This window comes from Rhinolophus hipposideros, assembly GCF_964194185.1.
Source record: "Rhinolophus hipposideros genome assembly, chromosome: 14".
Lineage (NCBI taxonomy): Eukaryota > Metazoa > Chordata > Mammalia > Chiroptera > Rhinolophidae > Rhinolophus > Rhinolophus hipposideros.
The window spans coordinates 28,367,202-28,393,489 of record NC_138060.1 but is presented as its reverse complement, the minus strand read 5'-3'; the positions used below and the strand labels follow the sequence as shown (position 1 = coordinate 28,393,489).

Sequence of the window (26,288 nt, the reverse complement as noted above, 5' to 3'; positions counted from 1 at the left end):
GGAACACATTGGTGTGCTGGGAGGGGGATGTGCCCTCATTCCAGGAGGAGAGGGCATAGAAACTGCCTTCCCTTCCGGACCCCACCCTTTCTATATCGTTGATGATAAAATGCAACCATCGGTATAGTGCTTTCCTGAGTTCTGAGTTATCTAGTGCATTTTCCGAAACCTGAGGAGGTGGTAAGAACCTCCCAGATTGTAGCCAGGTGGTGAGAAGTTTGGGTGGCATCTTAAGCGAGGATGTTGATGGGGAGACTGATCACTGAACTCGGGGTCTGTGCTACTGCTGTGGTCAGTGCCAGGCTGACTTGTTGGACACCCAGTTGAGGTTGAACCCGAGTGGCTGGTCACAACCCCTTTCTCTCTCCTGGGTGACACAGGGTGAACCTTGGCCAGACGCCTTGTTTAAGAGTCTATATGAGGGGCCTGCCCGGTGGCTCAGGCGTTTGGACCTCCGTGCTCCTAACTCCGAAGGCTGCCGGTTCAATTCCCACATGGGCCAGTGGGTTCTCAACCACAAGGTTGCCAGTTCGGTTCCTCGAGTCCCGCAAGGGATGGTGGGCAGCACCCCCTGCAACTAAGATTGAACACGGCACCTTGAGCTGAGCTCCCAGATGGCTCAGTTGGTTGGACTGCGTCCTCTCAACCACAAGGTTGCCAGTTTGATTCCTCGAGTCCCGCAAGGGATGGTGGGCTCCGCCCCCTGCAACTAGCAACGGCAACTGGACCTGGAGCTGAGCTGCGCCCTCACAACTAAGATCGAAAGGACAACAACTTGACTTGGGAAAAAGTCCTGGAAATACACACTGTTCCCCAATAAAGTCCTGTTCCCCAGTAAAATCTTTGGGGGGGGGAAGTCTTCATGAATTAAAGCTCATTTGTTAAAAACATTTTTGAGAGTAAAATGTAATTGATTAGATTGAACTTGAAGCCTTATTTAGTCTTAAAGCCTGGTTGCAACATCATTCCAGAAATGTTTCTAGTTTGTTGTTGGGTTTTTTGTTCCCCTGAAGAGTTTTGTTTTTATGTCATCAAATCTCTTGATTTTTATTTTCCTTTCTATGATGTGAATAATTAGATACTGCTACCCTTTTTTTTTCAAATGGGAGTGGGATACTTGTCCAATGTCCCAGCTGGGAAGTGCTCAGGCCAGAATTTGAGCATAAGCCTGACTAGCTGCATCTCAGGAAAAAAGCTGAGGGGAAAAGTATTTTAAAATGGATTTCTCAAGGAACAGAAGGGAAGAGGGAGTAAGGAGGGGCAGAAATTTGTAGTCTTGACAGTTTTTCTGTTATGTGCCCTTAGCTCTCAGAGCATAGAAGTAGGATTGTTGTCCCTTCTGTACTGTTTGAATGACACTGTAATGATTCAAAAATGGCAATTACAGCATTATACTTTTTGGTGTTTATTTTTAGTAAACATTTGGTTATGATTCTGTTAACTTCAGACTGTTTAGAATACTGGTGTTTCTTCAGAATTTTAGTCCATGTTTCTTTAGTTGGTTAATGACATTAGGAAATTCTTAAAGGATTTTAAGCTAAAGAACATTAGTAATGTAATCACGATTTGGCCTTCATTTATGGTTTCCTGCTTACAGTAACTAGCGCTGAATCAGACATGGCACGTTGAGTAGGTTCCATCTACCCTAATCTATTACCTACTAACCTAGGCTGCCCCCAGTGTGATCTCCGTCATTGTTAGCCCGTCAGAAAACTGCATCTGAGTATCTCACTGCAAGTTCACCCCTGTGTGAAAGCAGCAATTTATAATTTGCTTTTATTTTCTGGTGTTTTTTTTTCTTAGTAGGGGAGAGGAGGTTAAGTGTTGCTATCCTTGTGAGTAGCCTTTCATGTATGATATTTATAAGTGAGATTAATTTTAATTGTTAAATGTTAGATTTGGGTCTCCACGAAATAATTTTTTATAAGTAGGGAAAACTTGCTTTAGTGCTGGAAGTCACTTATTTACACGTACTTGTTTGCTTACTCCTTACATTCAAAATTGACTTAATAGTCACTAGTATATGGCATCAGATTTGGGACATGGCTATTAATTTGTCTATCTGTTTTATGAATCTAACTCTTTCTAGGAAGTTTTAACAAGTTTTAATACTTTTTCATTGTGAAATGTTTCTTTAGAAAGTATATTTGGATACAGCTTGTTTATGTCTACTATATGTTCATTTCCTTTGTAACCATTTTTATAATTTTCATTTACAGAGTTCTTCCTGGAAGTGTAAAATCAAGTTTTGAAAATGATAAGAATATTTTGAGATGACTTAAAAACACTGCTAAATAATAAAACTCTTAGCACTTTTGTTTCAGGCTTCTCCAGTTTAATACTGCATCCGTTGACAAATTACTGTGGCCTCAATCTGCCTGTTTTTGTATGAGGTTTTATTGGAACACAGCCCATTCTTATTACATTTATGTATGTGTCCACCTTGGTCTGCTGTGTGGAGTATTTTATCCATCAGTTCCTACAACTAGATGTGAAAGAATCCTACAAACATCTAGATCTTAAAGAAGCATTTCTCTCATATTTCATTAAATTAGCCTTGGGCTTCCCATGTGTTTCGTTTCCTTCTATAGCTACATCGATTGCTTCACTGAGATCGGTCTTTCCTTTTTCTGCAGCAGGATCCCTGTGTGTGGTAGGGAAGTGATGCTGTCTGAAGGTGACATGCTCTCCTTTCTTCCTTCTGTCCTCTCGCTCCCTCTCTTGGCCTCCTGGTAATTGTGGCAGGGTGGGGACGGGGTTGCTAGTGGAAATGAAAGTGAAATTGCTTTAAACATTTCCCCTTTACTTGAAAAGGGAGGCAGTATCTGGCCTGTGGTTAAAAATAAAAATTACCTAGATTTTGGCACAGTCTGTTTTGGAGTCATGGGGTCTTTGGAGAATCAGAAGAATGTTGCAGAGCTGTTCCCCTCCCCCCCAAAAAGGGATATGTTCTGAAATACAGTGGTACCTCGGCTTTCGAAAGTCTCCATTGGCGAACATTTCGGTTTACGAACACTGTAAATTTTATGGATCTATGGTATTATTAGATAGTAAAATTCATGCTAAATTTGCAGTTTTAGGGGTTGGTTTTAAGGGTCTGGAATGGATTAATCCATTTTGTATTACTTTCTATGGGGAAACCACGCCTCGGTTTTCGAACGTTTCAGAATGCAAACAGTCTTGAACGGTTTACGTTTGAAAACCGAGGTACCACTGTATATTATTACAGAAAATTTCAGAAGCACTGACATTAATCCTTGCTGGGGGGGTGGGAGTGAGGGGGTCCATAGAATTCAGGTTAGGAATCCCTGCTCTAGCCCCTCTGCAAGGAATAGACTGAGGCAAACGAAAAAGTAGGTTGTTAAGACTGGGAAATAAAGCAGATGTGTTAATTCAACTCTGAGGAGTTCTATATATATTCTTCACTGTTGTACCTGAAGATTTGTTTAATATTCTTTGATCGATTTTTAAACATTTAAGCATAAATGTGTGACTATATTATATAATTTTGATGGTGACCACTTCCGATGTTAGAACTTCAAATTTGCAAATGTGATTAATCTTAGATGTTAATTAATTTTACATTTGCAAAAAGTAATTAATCTTAGATGTTCCCAAAATAAATCACTGGCTTAAGATAGATCTATCTTAGTGTTTTTTCTTTTGTGAAGGAGAAAATGATTGAGCCCTTGATGTTGAGAATTGCATCTGCCAACTCTTGCCTTGTGTAGCAGGGGAGTTGTGAAGTCCCCTTTGTTGGGGGAGCTTGTTTCTCAGTCTTACCCTCTTTTTTCACTTTTGCATGAGCCTCCCACTTGACCAGTGTTTCCTAAACTTGATTCATTGAATACCGTCTTCATGATTTGCCTTTCTGCACATTTCTTGGCTATTTAAATCAACCCATTTTTTAACTACTGTGTGAAATACAGAGTTGATGTACTAATTCTTTTCTATTTGCCACTTAAAGGAACATGTACATATTGAGCTTCTCCCGCCTAAAATCATCTTTTATCTTTCTAGAGGTCATCAAGTACATTTTGGGAAACACTCCCCTATGTGTTGGAATTTTAAAGCTCTGACCTTGAACCTGAGTACGCTCTGTGGAAGCTACTTGGAAGTGTTAGAGGAGAGAAGGGGTTTCAGGATATGTGGGTGCTGCCTGCTGAAACCCCCCTTGCTTAGGCAAATTCATATTGTTCCGAATATGGAGATAACTTGGCTGTGTGCATGGCAAAGCTTGGAATCTTGGCCTTGCAGTGGTTGGTTGGTTTCTTTTTTTTGACCTGGACACACATGCGAACTCAACATATGTGCGTGTCTCCAGTTTCATAAGTTTTATTTTCTTTCACAGGTTTGATCTTGCTCTTCTACCTAGTCTTTTATGGGTTCCTGGCTGCACTCTTCACATTCACTATGTGGGCTATGCTTCAGACTCTGAACGATGAAGTTCCAAAATACCGGGACCAGATTTCTAGTCCAGGTAATTATGTTGCAGTTATCGTGGCTTTTATACCTTTAGCACAAATCTGTCTGACTTAGCAGATAAAAGATAAGCTTTGGTGTTAGGTAATGTGAAAGTTTGGGTTTTGTTTGCTGTTTAATATTTACATACTGATACAAAGACCTTTAATATTTACATACTGATACAAAGACCTGGGCTGATAAATCTCGAGTCCTTTGCCAGGAGTAGGCAGAAGTTAATATTGAGAATTATAGTGAAACCAAATTTGACCAATACAGTTATAGATACGAATGGCTTTTGTGAACGTGTGTGCCATGTTTCCCCAAAAATAAGACCTAGCCGGACCATTAGCTCTAATGCGACTTTTGGAGCAAAAATTAATGGAAGACCCCATCTTATTTTACGGTAATATAAGACTGGTCTTATATAATAAAATATAATATAATATAATAATACTGGATATAATGTAATAATACCGGGTCTTATATTAATTTTGGCTCCAATAGACGCATTAGAGCTGATGGTCTGCCTAGGTCTTCGGGGAAACAGGATAGCAGTTTCACTTTGTCCTGAGTTAATTTACTTACAAAATATATATTTCGCCTCTAGCTCAGGTTAGAGCCGTGGTCTTGTAAAATATGTGCTTCATGGTTTTAATGGCTTGGTATGAAAGTGGTAAAAAATATTAAATAATGATACATCAATAGAGAATAAAATGTGTACACTCTAAATGTGTTTAATGCTGCTTTATTGATGATCTTTTTTAATTTATTTATTGGGGTGACAATTGTTAATGAAATAACATAATTTCAGGTGTACAATTCTGTATTACATCATCTATAAATCCCATTGTGTGTTCACCACCCAGAGTCAGCTCTCCTTCATCACCATATATTTGATATTGATGATCTTAAGGATAAAAATTCTCCAGGATACTGGAGACTATACTTTAGTATAGAAAAAAATCTTAACTGAAACACTTGTTTAAATCACAGTTTCATCTTTTTAAAGCTGAATGCCAGCTCTGCCTTCCTTATTGGACATGGCCCCTGTCCTCAAGGGGCTGGCAGTTTTTATAGAAGTAAGATAATAATGTGCAGAACCCCAGTGTATATAATTCCCCAAAATGTGTGAACAACTTCTGGAGACAATAGAGGTGGGAGGCTCTCCCCGTAGGAGTAGAACTGGAGTAGCAGGCAGGCCAGGGAAGGTGGGAATCTAGCAGGAGGTTTCTCTCTGGACCAGGGTGCTCAGCCAGAGGCCATTTGGCAGTATCTGGAGACATTTTTGGTTGTCATACTAGAGAGGTGCTACTGCAAGTAGAAGCCAGGTATGTTGCTAAATAAAATCCTACACTCCACAGGACAAGTCACCACAACAACGAATTATTACCCAGTCCCAAATGTCAGGGTTGCCGAGACAGAGGACCCCGTTCCAGATCCTAGCTCACTGCAAGGACCTCTCAGCCATATCAACAGCCAAACAGAATGAATTTCCTCCAACCGTTTTCTTTTTGAACAATTTGGTCTATGGCTTTTCTTTTGTTTGCAGCTGGTATTTGTCTAAACATCGTGAATAACTTTTCTCTTAACTCTTTCAGTTTATTTGACCAAGTATCAGAGACTAGCTCCATGCTGATTTCCCCCTCATCTCTCATTGTGGCTGTTTTCTTCCTACCTAGAGTAATTTTCAGATAACAATTCTTTTTCTTGCTACTTAAGTTCCATGACTTTATTACCTTTGAATACAATGTGATCTATTTCAGAAACACTAAACTCTGTTTACAATTGCGTAAGTAATATAAGTAAAATATATTCAGTATATTTAAGTACACAGTTTTAAAATGAGTTCTTTAAAATTATTTACCAGTTGTATTGTAGTACTTGCCATTAGTTTAAATAAATAAAAGTATATGTGCACACATTCATATATATAGATATGTAATATTAGATGAACATTCATTAGTTTGTTACACATGATTTTCTCTTCATAAAAGGATTATGGGTACTTTTTGGTTTTTTTTCTACCTTGTATTTTCTAAGTTATTATTATTTTTTTTTACCATTACCATCATTTCAATAATGTGTTTATACGTGATAAAATAATTGCTAGCTTGAAATTGGTATATATGTTAATATATACGTACATATAACATAAACCAATACCTCCCATCCACACTTGTACAGGTGCATCCACACACTCATCCCCAGTGGTTTAAATTGGGAAGAAATACGAGTTATTGTAGTTTTCAAATTCTGTTGACATTCTTGTTTTGGGATAAGCTAAGAACTTTATTTGGAATGTACTACGTCAAAAATTCAGCTGTTCTGCATACTCCTGCAATGGTTTTTTACTTCAGTGTTTTAAGCAGGCTATAACTAGGGCTCCAAGAGCATTGCTAAGCAATCTAAGAAGGAACTGGTATTGGAAATTCAGTTTTAGACATTTAGGTCTTAAGACAAAATTTCTGTAAATTGAATCATTTAAAAATTCTCTTAGAAATTAGTCATGTAAAGGAATGCAGTCTTTTATATAGCATGTGTATCTTTACGTTTTTCTTTAAAATTTCTTTAATTTAGAAATTTACATATTTTACTTTGAGTTTTTCTTAAAAGTTAGGTGTTTTTATATAGTTATGTGCAAGCTGCATTGGCTGTTACTTTTTTACTTGTGATATAAAATATCTTGTTGCTGCTATATAACCTTAAGAAAAACAAACTCAGACATATACAGATAGTCATTTCTTATATTGGGTGATGAGAGGTTTTATTTCTACTGCCTATGTAAGAAACCTGTAGAGAATTTTTGTAAGAATTTATTTGAGCCAGACTGACGACATTGCTGGGAAGCAAGATCTCAAATGCTCCCCAGAATGACAGTTCCCAGTTTAAGGAGAGAATGTAAGGAAGATGGCATGCAGGTGGGAGAAAGTGGGGCAAGGAGGAATTGGATTACAAGATAATTAACAAGATTATGTGCTCTCTTGAAGGTGGTTACCCTCCCAGAGGTAGGGTTTCCAGGTGGGAATTCCGACCCATTCTCAGGATATTCTTTCACTTTCCTGTTCCTGAATCCCTAGAAAAATTGGTCGGGAAAATAGGCTCCTTGAACCCAGGTAGTTGGTAGTACCGTCACTTTGTGGAAAGGATTCATCGTGGAGAACAGAAAACAGTTTATATCTTTGGATTAAACTGTTAACTCCAAACCCTACCCAGAGGGTTATACTCCAAATTCAGTATGAGAAAACCTCATTTTATAGGGCAGTGTTTATTGAAGGAAGAATATTTAACCATAGAGTTAAAAATTGTATGGGCCTCTTTCACTGAATAAGGTAAACTTGCTTTATGAATGTTTCCATACAGCTGTAATTGGAATGACAAAAGTGCTTAGATTTTGATCTGCTAAAATTTTTCTCTATTAATGGTAAACTGGCAAAACGTAAAAATATTTGATAGGAAAAAAATGAATATAGAAAGTACAAAGTAAAACTTTGTATCTTTTAAAGTAAGGAACAGAGTAATTATAAATGTAGCCAGTCAGATTTAGGGAGCTTTTTAATTGGTAATGTCTGAGTTGATTTTGTGGATTTGGAATTGTCTTCCATCGTAGATAACCTGCATAGTCAGAAGTGGGAAGTTCTTGATAATTTCAACCTACTTGTGAACACATAATTTACTAAGATCTACCTTTCAGGGATAAGAGTAAAGAGAAGGCAGGAGAGAAGGAATTTGCTGATGTTAATTTCCCCCTTTTTATTTTATATCTTTATAGGACTTACGGTTTTTCCAAAACCAGTGACTGCATTGGAATATTCATTCAGTATGTCTGATCCAGAGTCCTATAAAGGGTACATTGAAGACCTTAAGAAGTTTCTAAAGCGTAAGTGTGTTTTCTTAGAGCAAGGCAAAAGTTTTTAGTTAAAAAAAATTAGTACCAAATTATGATTATGTTTAGGGACATCATTCTTAGAATTTATTTTACCTTTTTCTTTTTTTCTTTTCTGTTAAACACAGTCAAGTGAGAGGACTTGTAAGTAGATTTTATGATTAGTCATAATCTAACTTATAGAAAGACAGGGTTCTAAGCCTAACGGGCAGTTGATTTCATATTTCTATCTTATAGTAAGTACATGAGTAAGTTCATTGACATAACATCTGCATTAAAATGGAAAGTATTTGAGTAATAGACTAAAACTATATCATATAAAATAATGTCTCTAAATATTTAGATCTTGCTTGTTGGGGGGACTAGGAATCGTTTTTATTGTTTTTTAAAAGAATGTATCAGTTCTGAGTTTTTTGGAGTTACCAGTTGTAACGCTTTCTCTAATAGCTGAGCCAGCCGAGTTTTGTCCTCCGGCTTTGCTTGGCTGAACTCCATGGTATTAGCATTCCCGTGAATAATCATCAGATGGCCTGATCTCTTGCTTCTGGATTGCCTCACCTCTTCCTCAACCACATGCACCTACAGTCATTCCTTACAATACCTAGGACTCTTGGCAAAAGCGCTGATCGAGGCTTTCCTTACATGATCTGTCATCCTAGTTGGCTTGTTTTGACTTTCGCTCACTGTTCTTCTACTTCATTGGGACTTCCAGTTCTCTCTGACCCTTTGGTTTTACCCCAACCCCTCACCCCCAGCTTTCCTTCTTATCAAGCTTGATTCCATGGTTTTTTATTTCTCTTTTACTCTTTCTGGTAGTACTCTAAAATCCCTTGCCTCAGTCTGTTTGTCATAAATTACAAATGGATGAAGCCATAAAATTCCTGGATGAAGCACTTCCTTAGAGATTGCCCCTTGAGCAACCAGGTGCTGCTGAAGAAAGATTTTCAGCAAGACTAATTAGCTCTGTGAATACTTGATCACCTCCCTCAAATGGACCTGCTCTGCTGCCTGGCAAGCCTGCTGGATAATTATTTCCAACCTCTACTCAAATCGGTATTATCTTACCTTTTCCCTTAGAGCTCAATGACTGCATATACTGTGGTCGTCGCTTAAGATGATGATGGAGATAGGACATTCCTATTGCCTTGTGTCACAGTAGCCGTCACGGGGTCGTAGCGCGATGTGTTACCCAAACACCATCGGGTTACGCTTGCCTACAGTATTCAGTACAGTAACACGCTGTACGAGTTTGTGGCCTAGGAACCATAAGGCAACACGGAATTAGTCGCTCCAAAATATGGCTCTGACGTAAGGATTATTTTAGATGCGTTAATTTTAAGAAATAGCGTCAGGGGAGCAGATCTTAAAAAACAAGTAGAAGTTACCCTTTGTAAAAGAACTTTACGTTAGTAAGGGAAGTCTCTCTTTGTAAGGTGGTTGACTCCTTATTTCTAGAAACTTATCAATACAGAAGACAGAAGCAAATCTGCATAACAACCTTACCCTTGTTTACTGTGCTTTTCCAGGTAACCTCCCGAAATTGACTCCCCCCAACATCATCTTTTATCTTCAGCTGAAGATGGTATTTAAGGTGGTGGCTTCAGCCATTTTGGCCAGTTACTCAGTTTTCCTGGGTCTCTCCCATGTATACAGGAGGTATACATGTTATTAAACTTTTGTTTGTTTTTCTCCTGTTACTCTTGTCTTCTATTATAGGGATGTCTCAGCCAAAAACCTAGAAGGGCAGAGGAAACACAATTTTCCCTCCCCTCCGGAGCAATAGGCTCTACCATCTGGCCTGTGTGTGGGCCCTGCCATCTAGGTTTGTGTAAGTGCTCTCCAGGTGTTCGCGCAGTGATGGAGTCGCCCAAGGGCGAATTTCTCAGAACAGACCCCTGTCATTAAGTGGCACCTAACTGTAACCTGTGTTGACCTAAGAAACGTTCAAACCTGTAGAGAATTTTTATAAGAGTTTATTTCAGCCAAACTGGTGATATATTCCAGGAACAAGATCTCAGAGGCTCCAGAAAAGAACGGTTTTGCAGTTTCTTTTATGCATTTGAGGGAACAGAAGGAAGCTTACATGAAGGTGGCACTAAGCACCACAGGGACAGGATAGCAGGATAGTTATGTGCGCTCTGGAGGGTCAATTACCACTTCAAGGGGTATCACTTCTGATAGTCAAAAGTGTTCACCTAGATGCATAAGAACAATGGACAGGGGGGCGTAAGACCTTTCACTAGAGGAGGTATAGGCCTGGGCATGACTCCCCACCCTGACCTGCCCGGTTAGGAATTCATGATTAGATCACCCTGTGAGGTTACTTTCTATACAACTTCTTTTTTCATCCACAGTTCCCCCATTTGGTTATAAATCAATCCATAGGATGCATTGATGACCAGCCTTTTGGTTGGGTAGTGTGGTCTCACAGTGCTAGGAAGGCTTATTCCTAGGAAGTCTCAGTATTGACGTCGTCTTGGGGAACATTGGGGATGGGGCAGTACCATATCCATGGGATCTGAGCTGAGGCCAAATTTTTCCCCGAAAGAGAAGGACAGATAAATGGAAGGCAGTCGGGTCTTAATGGGCTTAATTGCAAAAAAAACCCCACTGGATCATTTCTATCCTGTGAATTATTATGATCTGAGTTTTGCCTTCTGTCTCATTCTGTATTTACTATTTAGTACATAGCATCTTTACATAGCCATGAAAAGAGTATTGACAGTTACACATGTTCAGTAATCATAAACAGTTGGACTATATAAAAAAACCCAAAGAACAAGTATGGCTATTACTGTATCATTAGCAAATAGGTAAAAACCAAACAAAATGGATTTTGGGTTCAGTATCGGTCCGTAGGTATACTTGTTGATGTCTTGGGATAGCTGTCTACCTCTGATGTCTACCCATTCTGGTCCTCAGGGCGTCCTTGATGTCTGTAAACAGGAGTTGATGTCCACTTTTGCAGTTAGGTACCTAATAGGGCCTTTCCAGTGAGGTTAAAGAGTTTCTCTTATTTGATGTCCTTTCCAGTAAACAAAATCTCTAGGTGGCAGTCAATGATCTTTAAAGTCTCTGTCTCTTGGGAGCTCCCTGTGAAAGGAAGCAGTTACTGCAACTTGGTATTTTTTAAAAGTGACTATTCAAACCCTGGCAGTAGAGTAAGATAATCTCCTTTCAATAATGTCAGTTCGTAAGTTCCTTCATCTAAGTGCAGCTTAAATGCACTGTGATCACAAAAGGAATGCAAAAACCGGCAAAATGGGGAGCGAGGAAGAAACAAGCAGCTGTCTTGGGTTTTCCATAGGCCTGAGGATTCGTTTAATTTACTACCATTGTTTACCTATACAATATACCCTAGAACTTTCCCTCACTTATTTTACAATGCTTCCCACGTGGTTTCAAGTCTTTTGATGTATTTCAGGGACCCTTCTGGAATACCACAGTTATTCATATAGATATATATATATATATATATATATATATATAGAGAGAGAGAGAGAGAGAGAGAGAGAGAGAGATTTTAACCCTTAAAACTTCATCTTCTAATGAAAACTAAGAAGTAAGCAATTAGCATTCTTTTAGCTTGGATATTTTATAATCTCTAGAAACATTTTTCATAGACATCAAAGTCAATTAACACAAACTTATTTTTGTAAAAACCAGGTAAGATAAACACATGTCTGGTTTACTTAAACCAGTAAACTTAAGATAGCTTTTATTTACTATGGATTAATTTTACATCATGTGAACTTGAAAAGCATTTGAGTTAGTTTCTGTATTTCTGAGAATTTTAGAATACCCAATCCTTACAAATGCTTGCCTTTAATTTTACCCATATTACCGTGTTTCCCTGATTAAGACCCAGCCGGACCATCAGCTCTAATGCATCTTCTAGAGCAAAAATAAATATAAGACCCGGTCTTGTTTGAATATAATAAGAGCATTAGCACTGATGGTCCGGCTAGGTCTTATTTTGGGGGAAGCACAGTGTCTGGAAGTAGAAAATTATCTCACATTTACAAATTACGTATAGACATAAACAGAATAGTTGGATCCAAATTTTGTTTTGGAGGCATTTACAATTTATATCCTTGACAAGTTAAGTTCTAAATGACCTTCCCCCTTTAAAATAAGGATAGCCATTTTTAATACCTCAAAAGAATTGGGTTGACACTGTTTTAAATGCATTTACCTTAAAATTTTAGTTCCTGTTTTGGTTGAATTCATCTTAGTGGCCTTTTGGGTACCAGCTACACCCACACACACCAGGAGTTCTTTTTGAGGCACTATTTATCACATTATATATAAACTTATTTTTGAAGGATTTTTATTTTAAAAATCTAGCTAACATACAACGTTCTATCAGTTTCAGGTGTATACCATAGCTGTTCAGCATATACCTATGACCTGCTAATAGTGAGTCTCTTCGATACACTAAGCTCGTGGAGAGCAGGGGCCACGTCAGCGTGCTCACTGTTGTGCCACTTTTGCCTAACACTGGGTCAGTGCAGTGCAAGCATTTGAAAAACCACTATAGATTTCTCCTCCACTTCCCCATCTCCAAGTTGTACCCATTTTACTCCTTTATCGCTTTTGAATCAGTCTAATTATAACTCCATCTCTGCTAAAAACACATTCTTCTAAGCTAACAGTTGCTCTCAGCTATTGCTGTCCCTGTAGTATAGACTGCCATAGCACTGTGTATCTTCAGACCCTTTGGTTATGATTTTATACTTAACACCTGTCTTACCCACTACACGGTAAGCTCCATAAGGGCAGTGCCTTTTTATGTCCTCACCATTGTATCTTGGGCCAGGAGCAAGAAGGCATTCAGACAATGCTATAGCTATGGCTGGCCCCACCTAATGGTGACAAAAGAGATGGAGCTATAAACCACTGTTGAAGTGCAGTACACTTTAGAGCACTAGATAGCTGTTAAAAGTTAAAGGAACAGACACAACATTCTTTCCCTGCACATTACCTAGTAGTTAGCATTGCTGTTTTTGTCTTCAAAGATGTTGTTCAAAGGTGATATGTTCCTGGTTGTGTTTAAGATCTTTTTTGGCTGATCTACATGCACATATGTTTCCTTTTTAGCATATGGTTTAGAAGAACAGAAGAATCTCACAGACTGTCCCGATGGAGCACTTTTTGAACAGAAGGGTCCCGTCTATGTTGCGTGTCAGTTTCCTGTTACTACCTTACTTGCAGACTGCAATGGTGTGAAGGATCCTAACTTTGGCTATTCCAGAGGGTACCCTTGTATTCTGGTGAAAATGAACAGAGTATGTACATCTTTGGCTGCCTTTTCCTAATGCCCTCTAGTAAGAAGTTGGCAACTACTCATTAAATGTTCTCTCATTTGGGGATAGCTTTTGTAAAAGGCTAACAGTGATCTTAATTGACCTTTGGAAAAAATACAAACCAGGATTGGTTCACCAATGCGTCACGGTTTGGGGAGTGAAACTACTCCTTTTCCCTTTTGGAGATAGTTACATGCATTTAGGCATAATTAATGCTTCAAGGGGCAGGTGTTCTGGTTGTCAAGCCCAAAGAATGGTTTTATTAATGTGAAGTGCCCATCTTTGAATCCTGTGCTCTAAAGTAATTTCAAATCCCATGGGGAAATATATGACGTTTTAGCTTATTTAACTTTTTCTGAATAGGTAGTAGGAAAGCATATTGTTATACGTATTTACAGCTAAATAGTAGAACTGCAAGTAGAGTTGCATTGTTACGAGCTGGGGGGGGGGGGGTTGCAGTTGTAGCCCAAGTTAGCAGCATTTGCCGTGTTGTGCACAAGAGGTGCCCGCATTATAGAGCCACTAGCAAATCAGGAAGCTGAAGTTCTCTCCCTGTGTGATAATGGCTTAGGATCATCGTGCAAAGGAAGCTGCTTCCCTTCTGTGGCTCCTAACCCCGCTGTGCCAGGCTGCTCTATAAATATTGCACTGCAGAATTGTGTTTTGGTACAGTTATCCTTTCCAGGCCTGCAAGGTCTTCCCTTGAAAAGTGGTTGTTCCTGGTCATTTACTCCGAGAAAAGGCAGTTTCTTAAAAAGGTGTATAGACCTCTCAAGATCATGAGTTCACATATCACTAACGTCACCCTCTAATCAGCAAATTGCTACCATCCCTAAGAAAAGTAAAACTTTAGTCTTCGGAAGTTGGCATTGCTGAAAAAAGGAGTTTGTAGGGAGAGCCGGCTAGATTCTGAGGTGCCCAGACTGACACCCGCAGCCTCGCCTTCCTTTCCCTCTGCAGTGGACAGACGGTGTCCTCATTACCCTGTAGCTCTCAGTCGGTACCATTCTGAAACCTGGCCTGGCACACAGCAGATGCTTCATGAATGACGGAGGGATACTTCAGCAAAACTGTTAAGAAGGAAGGTTAGCCAAGTAAGCCAAAAGTAATGCGAAACTGGAAGATCTAGCTTGTGAGATAAATTACATTTGTTCACTTCCACAGAGGAGCCGTTTGTAATCCCCGACTCCTAGGGGTGTCTCAGGACAATGGGATTACAGGAAAACCTGTTCCCATAGAAAGCCGACAGAAGTTCGAGCCCTCCCACAGGACCAACTGTCTGAGTTTATTTTTTGTCTCAATTATGTACTCTTTGAACGATGAGGGCCTGAGATTCTATTTGCTGAGAGTAGGAGCATGGCTTTGCAGGGAATGACAGGCAGACAACATCAGGTACAACCAGGTCCGTAATGAGATGTGCCTGCCTAGCAGGGAATTTAATCCCAGGATGTTTTGTTCAAAGTCATTACATGGGCAAGAATAGTTATTGCTGTTGATATTATTATTTAGGTTGCTACAACATTTGTCTTTTGGGAGGAATATTTACATTTTATAAGCATTCACATGTAAAATGCATATAAATTAAAAATGCCGAAAATCTCACGAAATAGATGGATAAATATCTGTTAACCATTGATACAAGAGTTAGTTATCAACTACAAACATGAAAGTAGCCTCATTCGATAGAAGTAGATGCACATGGTGCTATAGGAGTCTTCAAATGGGATTCTTCCCAATGTATGCATTTTGTAGAGCAGACAGGTGAAATATGGTCAGGCTCGGTGGATGCATTATGGGAATATGTTGGGAATTGTGAGCTATTAGGTTTTTGTGAAAAACAATAAAATATTATGCTTCTGCAATTATTGTTTGCATAGTTTTTTCATATATTTCATGAAATATAAAGGTTTCTGGTTATTTATTTTAAGGGTAACAAATGGCAATGCTATCTTTTGGTCAATTCTTTGGTAACTGATTTATTTTCTAAATTGCCCCAGTTTAGGGTAATGAGATAGCCAGTTGGTATATTGAAAAGTCCGTTCTAATCCTCTAAAATAAAATTAATGTAAAAGACACAGGTGACAGGGTTTAATGCACAGTTAGTGTTCATCCCAACCCTTGCACCCCTGGCCCCCAGGTGGAAAAGTTTTGTTGTATATATTTGCGATGTTTCAATTAATATTTCTTTACCTTAGATAATTGGATTAAAGCCTCAAGGAAAACCAAGGATACACTGCTCTCCTCAAAAGGTTAGTATTCAAAAAATAGCTCAACTCTGTTAAAGCTTTAATGTATCTTAATACTTAAGTCTAATGAGTTTTTGTCATTTTTTTTCCCTGTCACATTTTTAAAGTCCTGTGGGGGTAGCCCTTCTCTGTTTGCTTATGATAATTCAAAGACGTGTTTTCCTTGTGCATTTGATGTCACACGTTGCCTTCACAGTTCCACATACTAGATGTATTTCATTAATTTTAAAGTTCACTTTTTGTTTTCTAGCTTCATAACACAGATTGGGGTTGGCCTTAGAATTGATGGTATCTTAACAGTGTATCATAAGATTTTTTTTTTCTTAACAGTACATAAATTGGTGTATATCAGTGGGATCTGAGATTTAATGAAATATGGTACATTTTCCTTAAGGTAGAGGCAATGTTTTTCTCTCTTGTCCCTACTTTATTTTTTTAAAAAGTGCTGTGCAGTTTTCATCTCATAACTTCTTTTGTTTTCTCTCCACGCTGCAAGTGCAACTCAGACAAATATGTAAATGATGGGTAAGAGTTCTGAGGAGAAACTTTTAAGTTCTAAATTTATTTTATCCTTGTGCAAAATATTAACATTCCAACTCCAATTATGTGTCAGATGTATTTTGAAATACTACATTAAACTCTAAATTTGTTTATGAAAAAGGCTAATTCCTTTTACCATGAGTGGATTTATTTGGGCAGAAACTTCTTGCTCAGTGGTTCTCAGATTCCATCATGCATCAGAATCACTTGGAGGGCTTATTCAGTCCCATTCCACAGTTTCTGACTCTGTTGGTCTGGGGTGAGACCCAAAATGTGCATTTCTAACTAAAGTTTCCAAGTAATGGTGACGCCTACTGTTCTGGGGCCCACACTGAGAATTCCTGCTTTAGCTTTTCCTGATTAGTTTATTTTGAGTATTTACTCACTTAAGAGTTCAGTGAAAAGGCGGGAAGTTCGTGGTTTCTTGTCTGGATGGAAGTGTACATGTGTGACCATAGGCAATTCAGCTTATCGCCTTATGCTATATTCAGCTCAGCAGCGAAGCCAAGTTTTTCTTGATAAACAAATACTAAAAATCTAGTGAACCAGTACTGTCATCTCTTAAGACAAAAGAAAACATTACACCTATAGAACACATTTTAGAAGCTATGTTGTATAACAATGAACTTCCTTGCTTGCAAGTCTTTCCAATAGAAAGTTGCTGAGGCTTGAGTGCTAGGCCACGGCCATGTAGAAGTGCTAATTTCATGACAGTCCCCCAGTATGCAGGAGCTTTTGCCTTTGCATATGAGCAGACTACATAGATAAGCTTGGAATGGTGGTTCTGTGGACCCACCACCACCACCAAGAAGACACACTTTTAGGCCATAAGGGCAAAAGCTTTAAACTAACCCTTTCCTTGGGTTTCAGTTTTATAAACCTTTGGCCAGTGTAAACTCCATGTAACTCAGCCCTTAGGGTTTTAAATGAATTTGTCTCCTTGTTTATTTATTATGTATCCTTTGCTTCTGGACTAGTTAGGGGGAAAACAGGGATGAAAAATCCTGGTCTTAATGACCCAGATTTCAAATTGCTGTCCCCTTTGCTTTGAAGAGTTATATATGCATAAACTATTCAAAATAGATGGAGCTTTGTTTTATTTAGGTGTGGAATATCCTTGTTAGAAAGCAACACGAAATTGGAAGAAATGTTTGTATGCGTTTCACTCCTAAGCTAGTCAAAAAGGAGTAATCAGGTGCTGTCCCTAAATTTTAGAGGTATGGCTCTGCAGAACAGATGGAAACATTTACTGCATAAACACTAGTGAGAGAACGTGCTCTTAGGGGTGGCTTTTAATTTATATTAATTTAAAGGATGGTTCTTGCAAAAGACATAATATTCATTTATGTGATTAGTTTTTTGTTTGTTTTTTGGTATTTTCTTATAAAAATGAATCAGATATGAGAAAATCTGGGAAAATGTAGAAGAAAAAAATTGGTGAATGCTACCTAGAGATTGTATCACTGCTTAGACAGTTTGGTAGGTAACCTTGAAGTAGTTTACAGATAATGATTGTATTAAAGAAACAAAATACATTAATTTTAAAACGTTTTGTTTTCAGTAGAACTTAGTGACTGTTCATAGTAATTCTTGGACTTAGTTGCTCATGATTTCCCATATGGTGCCATTTATATACTTAGAAAACTATGGCATTTGTGCTTCACCTTAAAGTATCTCCTCATTATTCAGAAACACATTTCAGTATTTTACAATTTCTAAATGTTTATTTTCACAGAAGGTATAAAATACAAGTGTATGTAAAAGCCTGAAACATGGTTTAGGTACAAACCAAGAGAGCAGTTAAGAGTCTGTTACATCTGGGGATCGAGAGCATATGACCTTGACTCTGAGCCTCAGTTCTTCTCTCTATAAAATTGATCCTGCACTCTTAAGTGTTCTTAGGCCTAAATGAGGTAAATATCAGTTCAGTGTGGTATTTGACTGGAAATACATACTGAGATGCTCAATGAACTGCAACCTAAAGAAAGCCTCGTTTACATTTTGGGGAACATCTCTGTTTCTGTGAATTCCTCTCATATGTTAAAGAAAACTAGGTTACATACAAAAGCCATGGATGCAGAAAAACACGCATTTCAAAGCGATTGTTTTTTGCTCTGATATAAAATGCTAGAGTTTTAGATTTAAAACTCTTGTTTTTTAATTAAGGAGTACAAATGTTAGGGTGGTGTTTGAATAAGTGATTGAAAAATGGCTTCTATAGTTTCTCTTAGCCTTGTTATCTCCTGCTCTTTCCACATATCTTTGATGTGGATCATTAGAAGGTGCCCTTTTTGTGGGGTGCTGTGTCACTTGTCTGCATTTCTCTCTCCCTGCCATGTGCATGTACTACTTCATGACAGGTAAATGAAACAAAGAGTAGGACTTCTCAGAAGAGATTCTTAGTTTTGCTGTAGTGTTTCATGTGTCCTTTCAGAAACAAAAATTAGTATATTCATATCTAGAATTCACGTGTTTAGTAATGTTTTAATTAGTGCTCAGTAAACTTGCCACTGATGTAATCATTGTCTATTTGTTACCTACTTAGTATATGTTAAAATTACAGTCATTAAAATTAGGCCTATTCAGAAGGTGTCCATGAGAATTTTCATAAGTTGCTTATTAAGAAGAAAACTAGAGATAACTAATAAATAGCATGAATGCATTTGGTAGTTGGAAGGCACATGAGATTTTACAGAGCATGCATGAATAGATCTGGCGGGGACTCCTGAGGGGAAGCATATGGGGTACGCCAGGAAATGTGAAAAGCATCAGGATAGTTGGTCAAAGGGATCAAATCAAGATGAGCAATTCTCTTCTCAAAAATACACTTGTAATGAATGCATATGGAGCAGCGTTGTACTTTTCCATACTATTCTTAATCGATACTGCTTCAATATAAATATGCTTTTACAATTGTTTTTTATGACCTAAAAAGCATTTGTTTGTTTTTTTCCTTTCGACTTTAGAATGCTGAAAACGTAACTCTATCAGTTTATCCTCCTGATGGAATTATAGACTTAAAATATTTTCCATATTATGGGAAAAAACTGCATGTAAGTATTTTTAAGTTTTTAAGTGGTTGTGACTCTTGGGAAATTTGCACATCTCTATTAAAATGTCCCTTGTCTGATATAGTAGACGGATGGTTTGTGTAACTTGTGCATCATGAATTTCTGGTTTTTAAATACAAATGTTAATGGCAAATCGAGATTCTACAATCTACAATTCAAAACACAAAGCCCAAGCAGAAAATACCGTTTTCTCTCATTATTTGGGATGTGCTTGTTTAGAGAACATAAAGAAGTAGTAAGGAAATAAAGCTCATTACCTCGAGATAACTATATTGTAGTCTAATTTCTTGCATGTTTTTTCTTTAAGTATATATATGTATGTATATATATATGTATGTATGTATATATCATGTTATGTTATCAAATGAAGATCATACTGTATATATACTTATAAAATTTTTTATTTTGAAAGGATTTCAAATTTAAAGGGGCTAGAATAATAGAAAGAATTCCTGTAGACCCTTTACTCAGATTTCCCAAATGTTAATATTTTACTTCATTTATCAGTCTCCACTTATATATAATTTTTTCCCCTGAACCATTTGGAACTAAGTTACAAACATGGTGTCTCTTTATACTAAATGCTTGAGTGTTATTTCCTAAAAATAAGGACATTATCTTATGTAACCATAATACAGTTATCAAAGGAAATTGACATCAGAGCACTATTATCCAGTATTATAGACCTTGTTAAGATTGTACTGGTGGTTACTAGTAATGTCCTTTATTGGAAAAGAAGTGTTTTCCTGGTCCTAGATATCACCCTAGTTACCTATAAACAGGACATTTCCTCAGTCTGTCTCATGCCCTTGTACTCTTCAAAAACGAATACAGGCCTATTTTTGCTTGTTTTGTTTATGTTCCTCAATTTGAGTTTGTCTGATGTCTTTCATGATTAAGTATCGGTTGTACATTTTTGGCAGGTATGCCTCAGAAAAAGTTACGTCTTTTTTAGAACAGCATGTCGGGATGAACATGGTTTTGAGTAGTCCCATTAGTGGTGAGGGTTACCCTGAACACTTGGTTATTTATGGTGGTGTCAGCCAGGTTTCTCCACTGTAAAGTTATTGTTTTTTTCCTTTGTATTTGATAAAGATCAAGAGTATAAAATTCTGATTCTTCCATAGCCTAAACATTTGTCGATTGATCTTGCCTGAATCAGCTAATAATAGGATTGGTCCCAAATGTTTTTCTAATTCCATTTTTCCTTTTTCCATTTACTAGTTGGCATTGTAAGGAAGAGCTCTTTTTTCTCCACCCTTTATTATTTATTTATATCAGTATATTTTCATGGATTCTTATTCAGGGATTATAATCTGTTAAAATCATTTATTTTGATGCTAAAATTGTTCCACATTTGGCCGATGGGAGACATTCAGGCTGGCTCCCCTGTCCTTTTTTTTTAAAGATTTTATTGGGGAAGGGGAACAGGACTTTATTGGGGAACAGTGTGTACTTCCAGGACTTTTTGCCAAGTCAAGTTGTTGTCCTTTCAATCTTAGTTGTGGAGGGTGCTGTTCAGCTTCAAGTTGTTGTCCTTTCAGTCTTAATTGTGGAGGGCGCAGTTCATCTCCAGGTCCAGTTGCCATTTCTAGTTGCAGGGGGCAGAATCCACCATCCCTGCAGGACTCGAGGAATTGAACTGGCAACCTTGTGGTTGAGAGCCCTCTGGCCCATGTGGGAATTGAACAGGCAGCCTTCGGAGTTAGGAGCATGGAGCTCTAACCGCCTGAGCCACCGGGCCGGCCCCTCCCCTGTCTTTTTGACATGCCTCAATGATTCTTTGAGCACTTCCTTACTTTCTGGCACCACTAGATATTCCACGTTCACCTTGTACCTTCCCTGTCCCAGCCTTGCAATCAGCCCCTATTTCCTTTTTAGTGAAGAATTATATTTAGAAAGCACAGTGATAGTAAAGCAACTGAGTATATTTGCACCAACTTACACAGCAATCATAAAGAGGTATCTAGGAGACCTAAATAACATAATCAGTAAGGGCGATCATATGCCTATTTACCAAATATATATAGATAATACAATACATATTCTTCTAGCGCACTCCTGGAACAGTCACACAAAATTATAAAAAATGCATCCTAAAGTACCATAAAGTAGAAATATATTACAAATGATAATTTCTGACCATGATGCAATAAAATTAGGCAGTATTAAAATAAAAGGGCCCTTGCAAGAGGGAGGGAGTGGAAACCTATTGAACATCTTTTGGGTGAAAGGGGAAATTCAAACCAAGATTATGGAATATCTAAAAAATAAGAGTGAAACAACAAATTAAAACCCATGGGATATGTTCAGAGCAGTGCTCAGGGGAAAAGAGATAGCCATAAACACTTTTATCAGTAAAAATTAAGTGAAAATAAATGAATATCCAGTTTCAAGAAAAAAAAAGAGACTCCAAAAACAAAACAAAAATAATAGATCTGTTCGCTCAGTTGGTTAGAGCCTGGTGCTCTTAACAACAAGGTTGCCAGTTCAATTCCCACACGTCAATTCCCACACGGGCCGCTGTGAGCTGCACACTCCACAACTAGATTGAAACAACTACTTGACTTAGAGCTGATAGGTCCTGGAAAGACACACTTAAATAAAAGTTTTAAAAGATTATTATTTAAAAAAAAAAGAAAAGAATAGATCTAATTAATAGATAAAAGTCTTGTTGGTTTTAAAATTTTACAGAATAAACCCACTCTTGATAAAAAGTGTAGGTGAAGTTACTATAGAATTTGAACTAATGTATTTTCCTTTATTTGCCAGGCGAAGTATCTGCAGCCATTAGTTGCTCTCCAGCTCGGCTTTGGTTCTAATAGTACCTCAAGAGAAGTAACAGTCGAGTGCAAGATTGAGGACTCACCTAACCTAAAAAACCATGATGATCGTGACAAGTTTTTAGGACGAGTTGTGTTCAAAATCGCAATGCATGCACAGTAGGAGTTAGGAGGTCTCCACAGAGTAAATGTTGTATTGTCTGTCTTCATTTTCTATCAGCTGGACCTGACATTCTAGAATTTTGAGCCTGCCTTAGAGAAAGGTGGGGTGGTACACGACACTGGGGTAACATCCTAAAGTGCTTCCAGATCACAGTGTTCAAAGTCCTCTGAAGTAACTGCCTGTTGCCTCTGCTGCCTTTTGGAACCATTGTACAGTCACCAGATAGGGACCATGAACACCTGATTCTGAACATGTAGAATGGGGGTCTTGTCCTGTTTTTATGTGGTTTAATTTGCCAAGTGTCTAAAGCTTAATGTGCTGTGCTATGTAAATATTTTATAGATTTAACACTGGTTAACTGTCATATTTTGATGCCAGCAAAGTTTTAGGGATAAAATGGTACCTGACCAACAAAATGACTTTATAGCTGCAAAACTGTGTTGTGTGGGGAGGTTCTGTATGTGAGGAAGAAAAAATAATAAATGTGGATTTGAAAGGTTGTCTTGAGTTTTTTGTAAAGTTATTTTTTACATGCTGAATTAGTCTGTGGCTCTTTATGATTAAGAACACAAACTTTCTGTTGTAAAACGTAAAAAAAAAAAGTTATGAGATTATTTTTAATGCTCTAAATCTCTTACAAAAGTGTGTAGACCATAGATGAAACAGCATTTTTAGTTACCCAGTATGAAGATGCACCTAATTTTTTTATGAAATTAAATTCCTAAGATTTAAATTGTATAATAGTTTGTGATATATCTTGTTTACTGCTTTTATTTAGCAGTCTGTGTGGACTCTAATAAAAAATATAAATTGTGAAATATAAAACATGGAACTTATTCACAGTTTCCAACCTGTTTAATTTCAGCATTCTTTGCTTGGTGCCACGAAATATTTCCTCCTTCAGTCTTAGGTTTTTGGTGTGATTCTTTGTCGTAACGTGAGGTCTTTTTCTCCTCTTGAAAAAGGTGTGCTTCCCGTATGATCGGGTTTTTTAAAGACTTTCTTTTTTTGTTTTGTTTTGTTATTTTCTCCTTAAAAAGGCAAAGCTGATATTTTTGAGGTTGTCTTTGTGTTGGCGCAAGTCAGGAGGAGTGGGACCCAACCCAGCTGGCTCAGGAATGACTTTCTGGAGAAAACACGAGTGCTCTGGGTGGCCTTGGCTGGCCAGTTGGGCCTCCGTGTGCCACGACAGCCTCTGTGCTTTCTTTGGTGGTGGGCCCTCGGCCCCATCCGAGCTCTGCTTGTTGCTCTGTCACTGAGCGCTTAGTGATAACAGATTTCTTTTCCTTTTAGAATTCTTTGCAACTGAAGAAAGTGATTCTTGGAGTTGTTAATAAAGCAAACCTTTTCTGGGCTTTGATTTTCCTCTCTACCCTGTCTCTTAATGAAGTGTGTAAAACAAGGACGGCAAAATGCTGTGGTGCTGGAGCAGTGTCGTGGCGGCAGCTAGGACACCACTTCCGTTGGCTCAGTACGAACAGGTTCTCTCAGCAGCTGTCAACTTTGGCTTCTGTGAAATCCATATTATGAAGTATTGATTCAATTTCTATGTTTGTGTATTTTGAAATATAATATGGCTTGAATTTCTGTTTTAATGCACTTAGATAAAAGCAAACTAGTTCTCAGAGTCTCAGAACCTGAAACAAGAATTGAGATACCTAGAGTGGAGGAGTGGGGTTTGGAGAGAAAAATGGGATGTGTACACATAAGGCACTAAGTCATCCGTGCCTCCGTGGTTCAGAAGTTGGGGCATGCTTCCGCTGGACTGCCATCTGACCTTAGTTGATCAGCACAACTGCCTGGCTGTTTTCATTGAAATTAGGGGAGTTTTAACAAGTATCACAGGCCTGCTATGTGCCAAGGAATGATTTGCCAGACTCGGAGGATACAGAGATGAAAAGACATCTTGAACAGTCTCTTGGAGATCTTAAACTAGGAGGGGACAGACTGAGAGTTTGTGGTGTGTGTTATGGCGGTTACGTTACCGGGGCTGTGCAGCGGGGATTGGGCTGGATTGTTCCATAGGTCTCCAATCTGAAACACTGAAAAGGTTCCAAAAGACAGGCAGCGTTTTGTGGAGGGGACGGTGGGAAGGAGCTGGGTCTATGGGACGGTGAAGAGTTTCGCTAGGAATAAAGGGAACCCTCCCTCAGGAGTGTTTCCTTCCTGGTAGCTGGAAACGCGGGGTGCAGTTGTAGTTTTGTTGCTGACTTGAAGCGATTGTCGCTCATTGAGGAAAGGGGTGACAGAAATTAGCAGTCTGCTGTCTGCCTACCTCTAGCCTTGTGCCCAGGTTTGTATGGAAGGAGGGGTCACAAATGTGAATTTGAAACCATCCACGTGGAATTTTTTATTTCACTTGGCTTTTGCTTTCGTAGTATTGTTGAGTAGGAGTTTAAAGGAAACTGAACAGAGTTTGCTAAATTGATTTGAGAGTTTTGCAGATGCACTAGTTCCCTCGCTGGAGGGGTTGCGTTTTGTATCCTCATGTGCTCCTCACAGATCAGGCCAGTGCCTCAGGAAGGGAGAATTTCCACAGGAAAGCCTTTGTTCACGCTGTTGGTTGCAAAGATAGATCAGGCATGACTGGAAAGCAGTGTGTCTGCCTTTTGAACAAACCAATTTTCTCACATTCCAGGGACTATTGTCCTTCAAATAAGCCCCTTTAGACCAATTATGCTATCACGTTTCATCCTTCTGAATTTTCCAGGAATGGTTTTTGGGTTTGCTTTCAGGAGCCTAGAGTCCAGTCGGACCATTGTCAAAAGTGGCAGGATTTGTCCACTGAGGATGGATTTCCCAGAAACAAAATCAAAATTCACTTTGGAGTCAGGACTGGTAGGGCTGGTATTTAAGCATGAAAAACAGGAACAAAACTTAGTTCTGGATTTGTTTGAAAACAGGATCACTCTATCCATTCAAGTATTAGTCTGGAATTGGAAGGGTGTGCAGTCCCGCTTCTGGCGAGAGACCCCGGGAGGCCGGGCTGCTAGCTCTGCTGATCCTGGCGTGAGCCCTCCACTTCCTGCTGATGCTCGCGCTTCTGCTGTGTCTGGCCTGCAGGTCACAGCCTCAGCTAACGGAGGAACCGAGAGTGAGGGGTGACAGGCATGGGCTTCCATCTTCTTTGTCATTAGCCATGGTCCTTCCTTGTGATCCTTCCAGGCAGCTGGGGATGGTGTGGAAATGGTGGACTTCCATGCAGAATTCTGTGCACCCTCGGAGAAGAGCTCTCATGGGTGGGAATTCAGATGTGAGAGACTTTACTGTATGGCCCGGTGAAGGGCAGGCCGTGGCTCATGCATGAAGCGAAGGGCCAGGGAGGCGGAAGCAGGCGAGGTGTCGCAGCCAAAGAAGCCAACAGATGTGCTGTACAACTAGTTCCCAGGAAAAACTCCGTGAGAGCACTTAGGGGTACCCTTCTGAGAGGCTGGGTCCCGATGTGGACCTACCTCTGGTGTCGTGCCTGTGGTTATGTAATCAGGTAGCAAGAGGGACTTTGAAGATAAGGTTACCAATCAGTTGGCCTTCAAATAGAGATCATCCTGGATTATCCAGAGGGCATGATGTCATCCTGGGAGCCTGAAGCAGAAGACAGATCTGAAGCATGAGGACTGGAGATACACTCGTGCTCTCTTGAAGATGAAGGGGGTTATGGGAAAAACCGGAGAAGGAAATGAATTCTGGAAGCCGAACTTGCCCCCGAGGCTCCAGAGGAGAGCCCAGCGGAGCCCCACTGGCCCCTGACTGCTGACCACAGAATCGGGAGATAAATGAGTGTCATCTGAAGCCACGAAATTTGTCATTTGTTGTGGCAGCAAACAGAAAGCTA

The 26,288-nt window shown here is 38.9% G+C and overlaps 1 protein-coding gene across 1 annotated transcript in view; it reads left to right on the top strand.

The window, feature by feature from the left end:
• Positions 1-23,809, top strand: part of ATP1B3 (ATPase Na+/K+ transporting subunit beta 3) — a 39,340-nt gene extending 15,531 nt beyond the window's left edge. The window contains exons 2-7 of the mRNA XM_081072990.1: positions 4,352-4,480; positions 8,234-8,341; positions 13,448-13,635; positions 15,849-15,902; positions 19,406-19,492; positions 22,283-23,809. Of these exons, the coding sequence (XP_080929116.1) occupies positions 4,352-4,480; positions 8,234-8,341; positions 13,448-13,635; positions 15,849-15,902; positions 19,406-19,492; positions 22,283-22,456 (740 nt within the window). The 3' untranslated portion in view covers positions 22,457-23,809. The remainder of the gene's footprint in view (positions 1-4,351; positions 4,481-8,233; positions 8,342-13,447; positions 13,636-15,848; positions 15,903-19,405; positions 19,493-22,282) is intronic.
• The last annotated feature ends 2,479 nt before the right edge of the window (positions 23,810-26,288 follow it).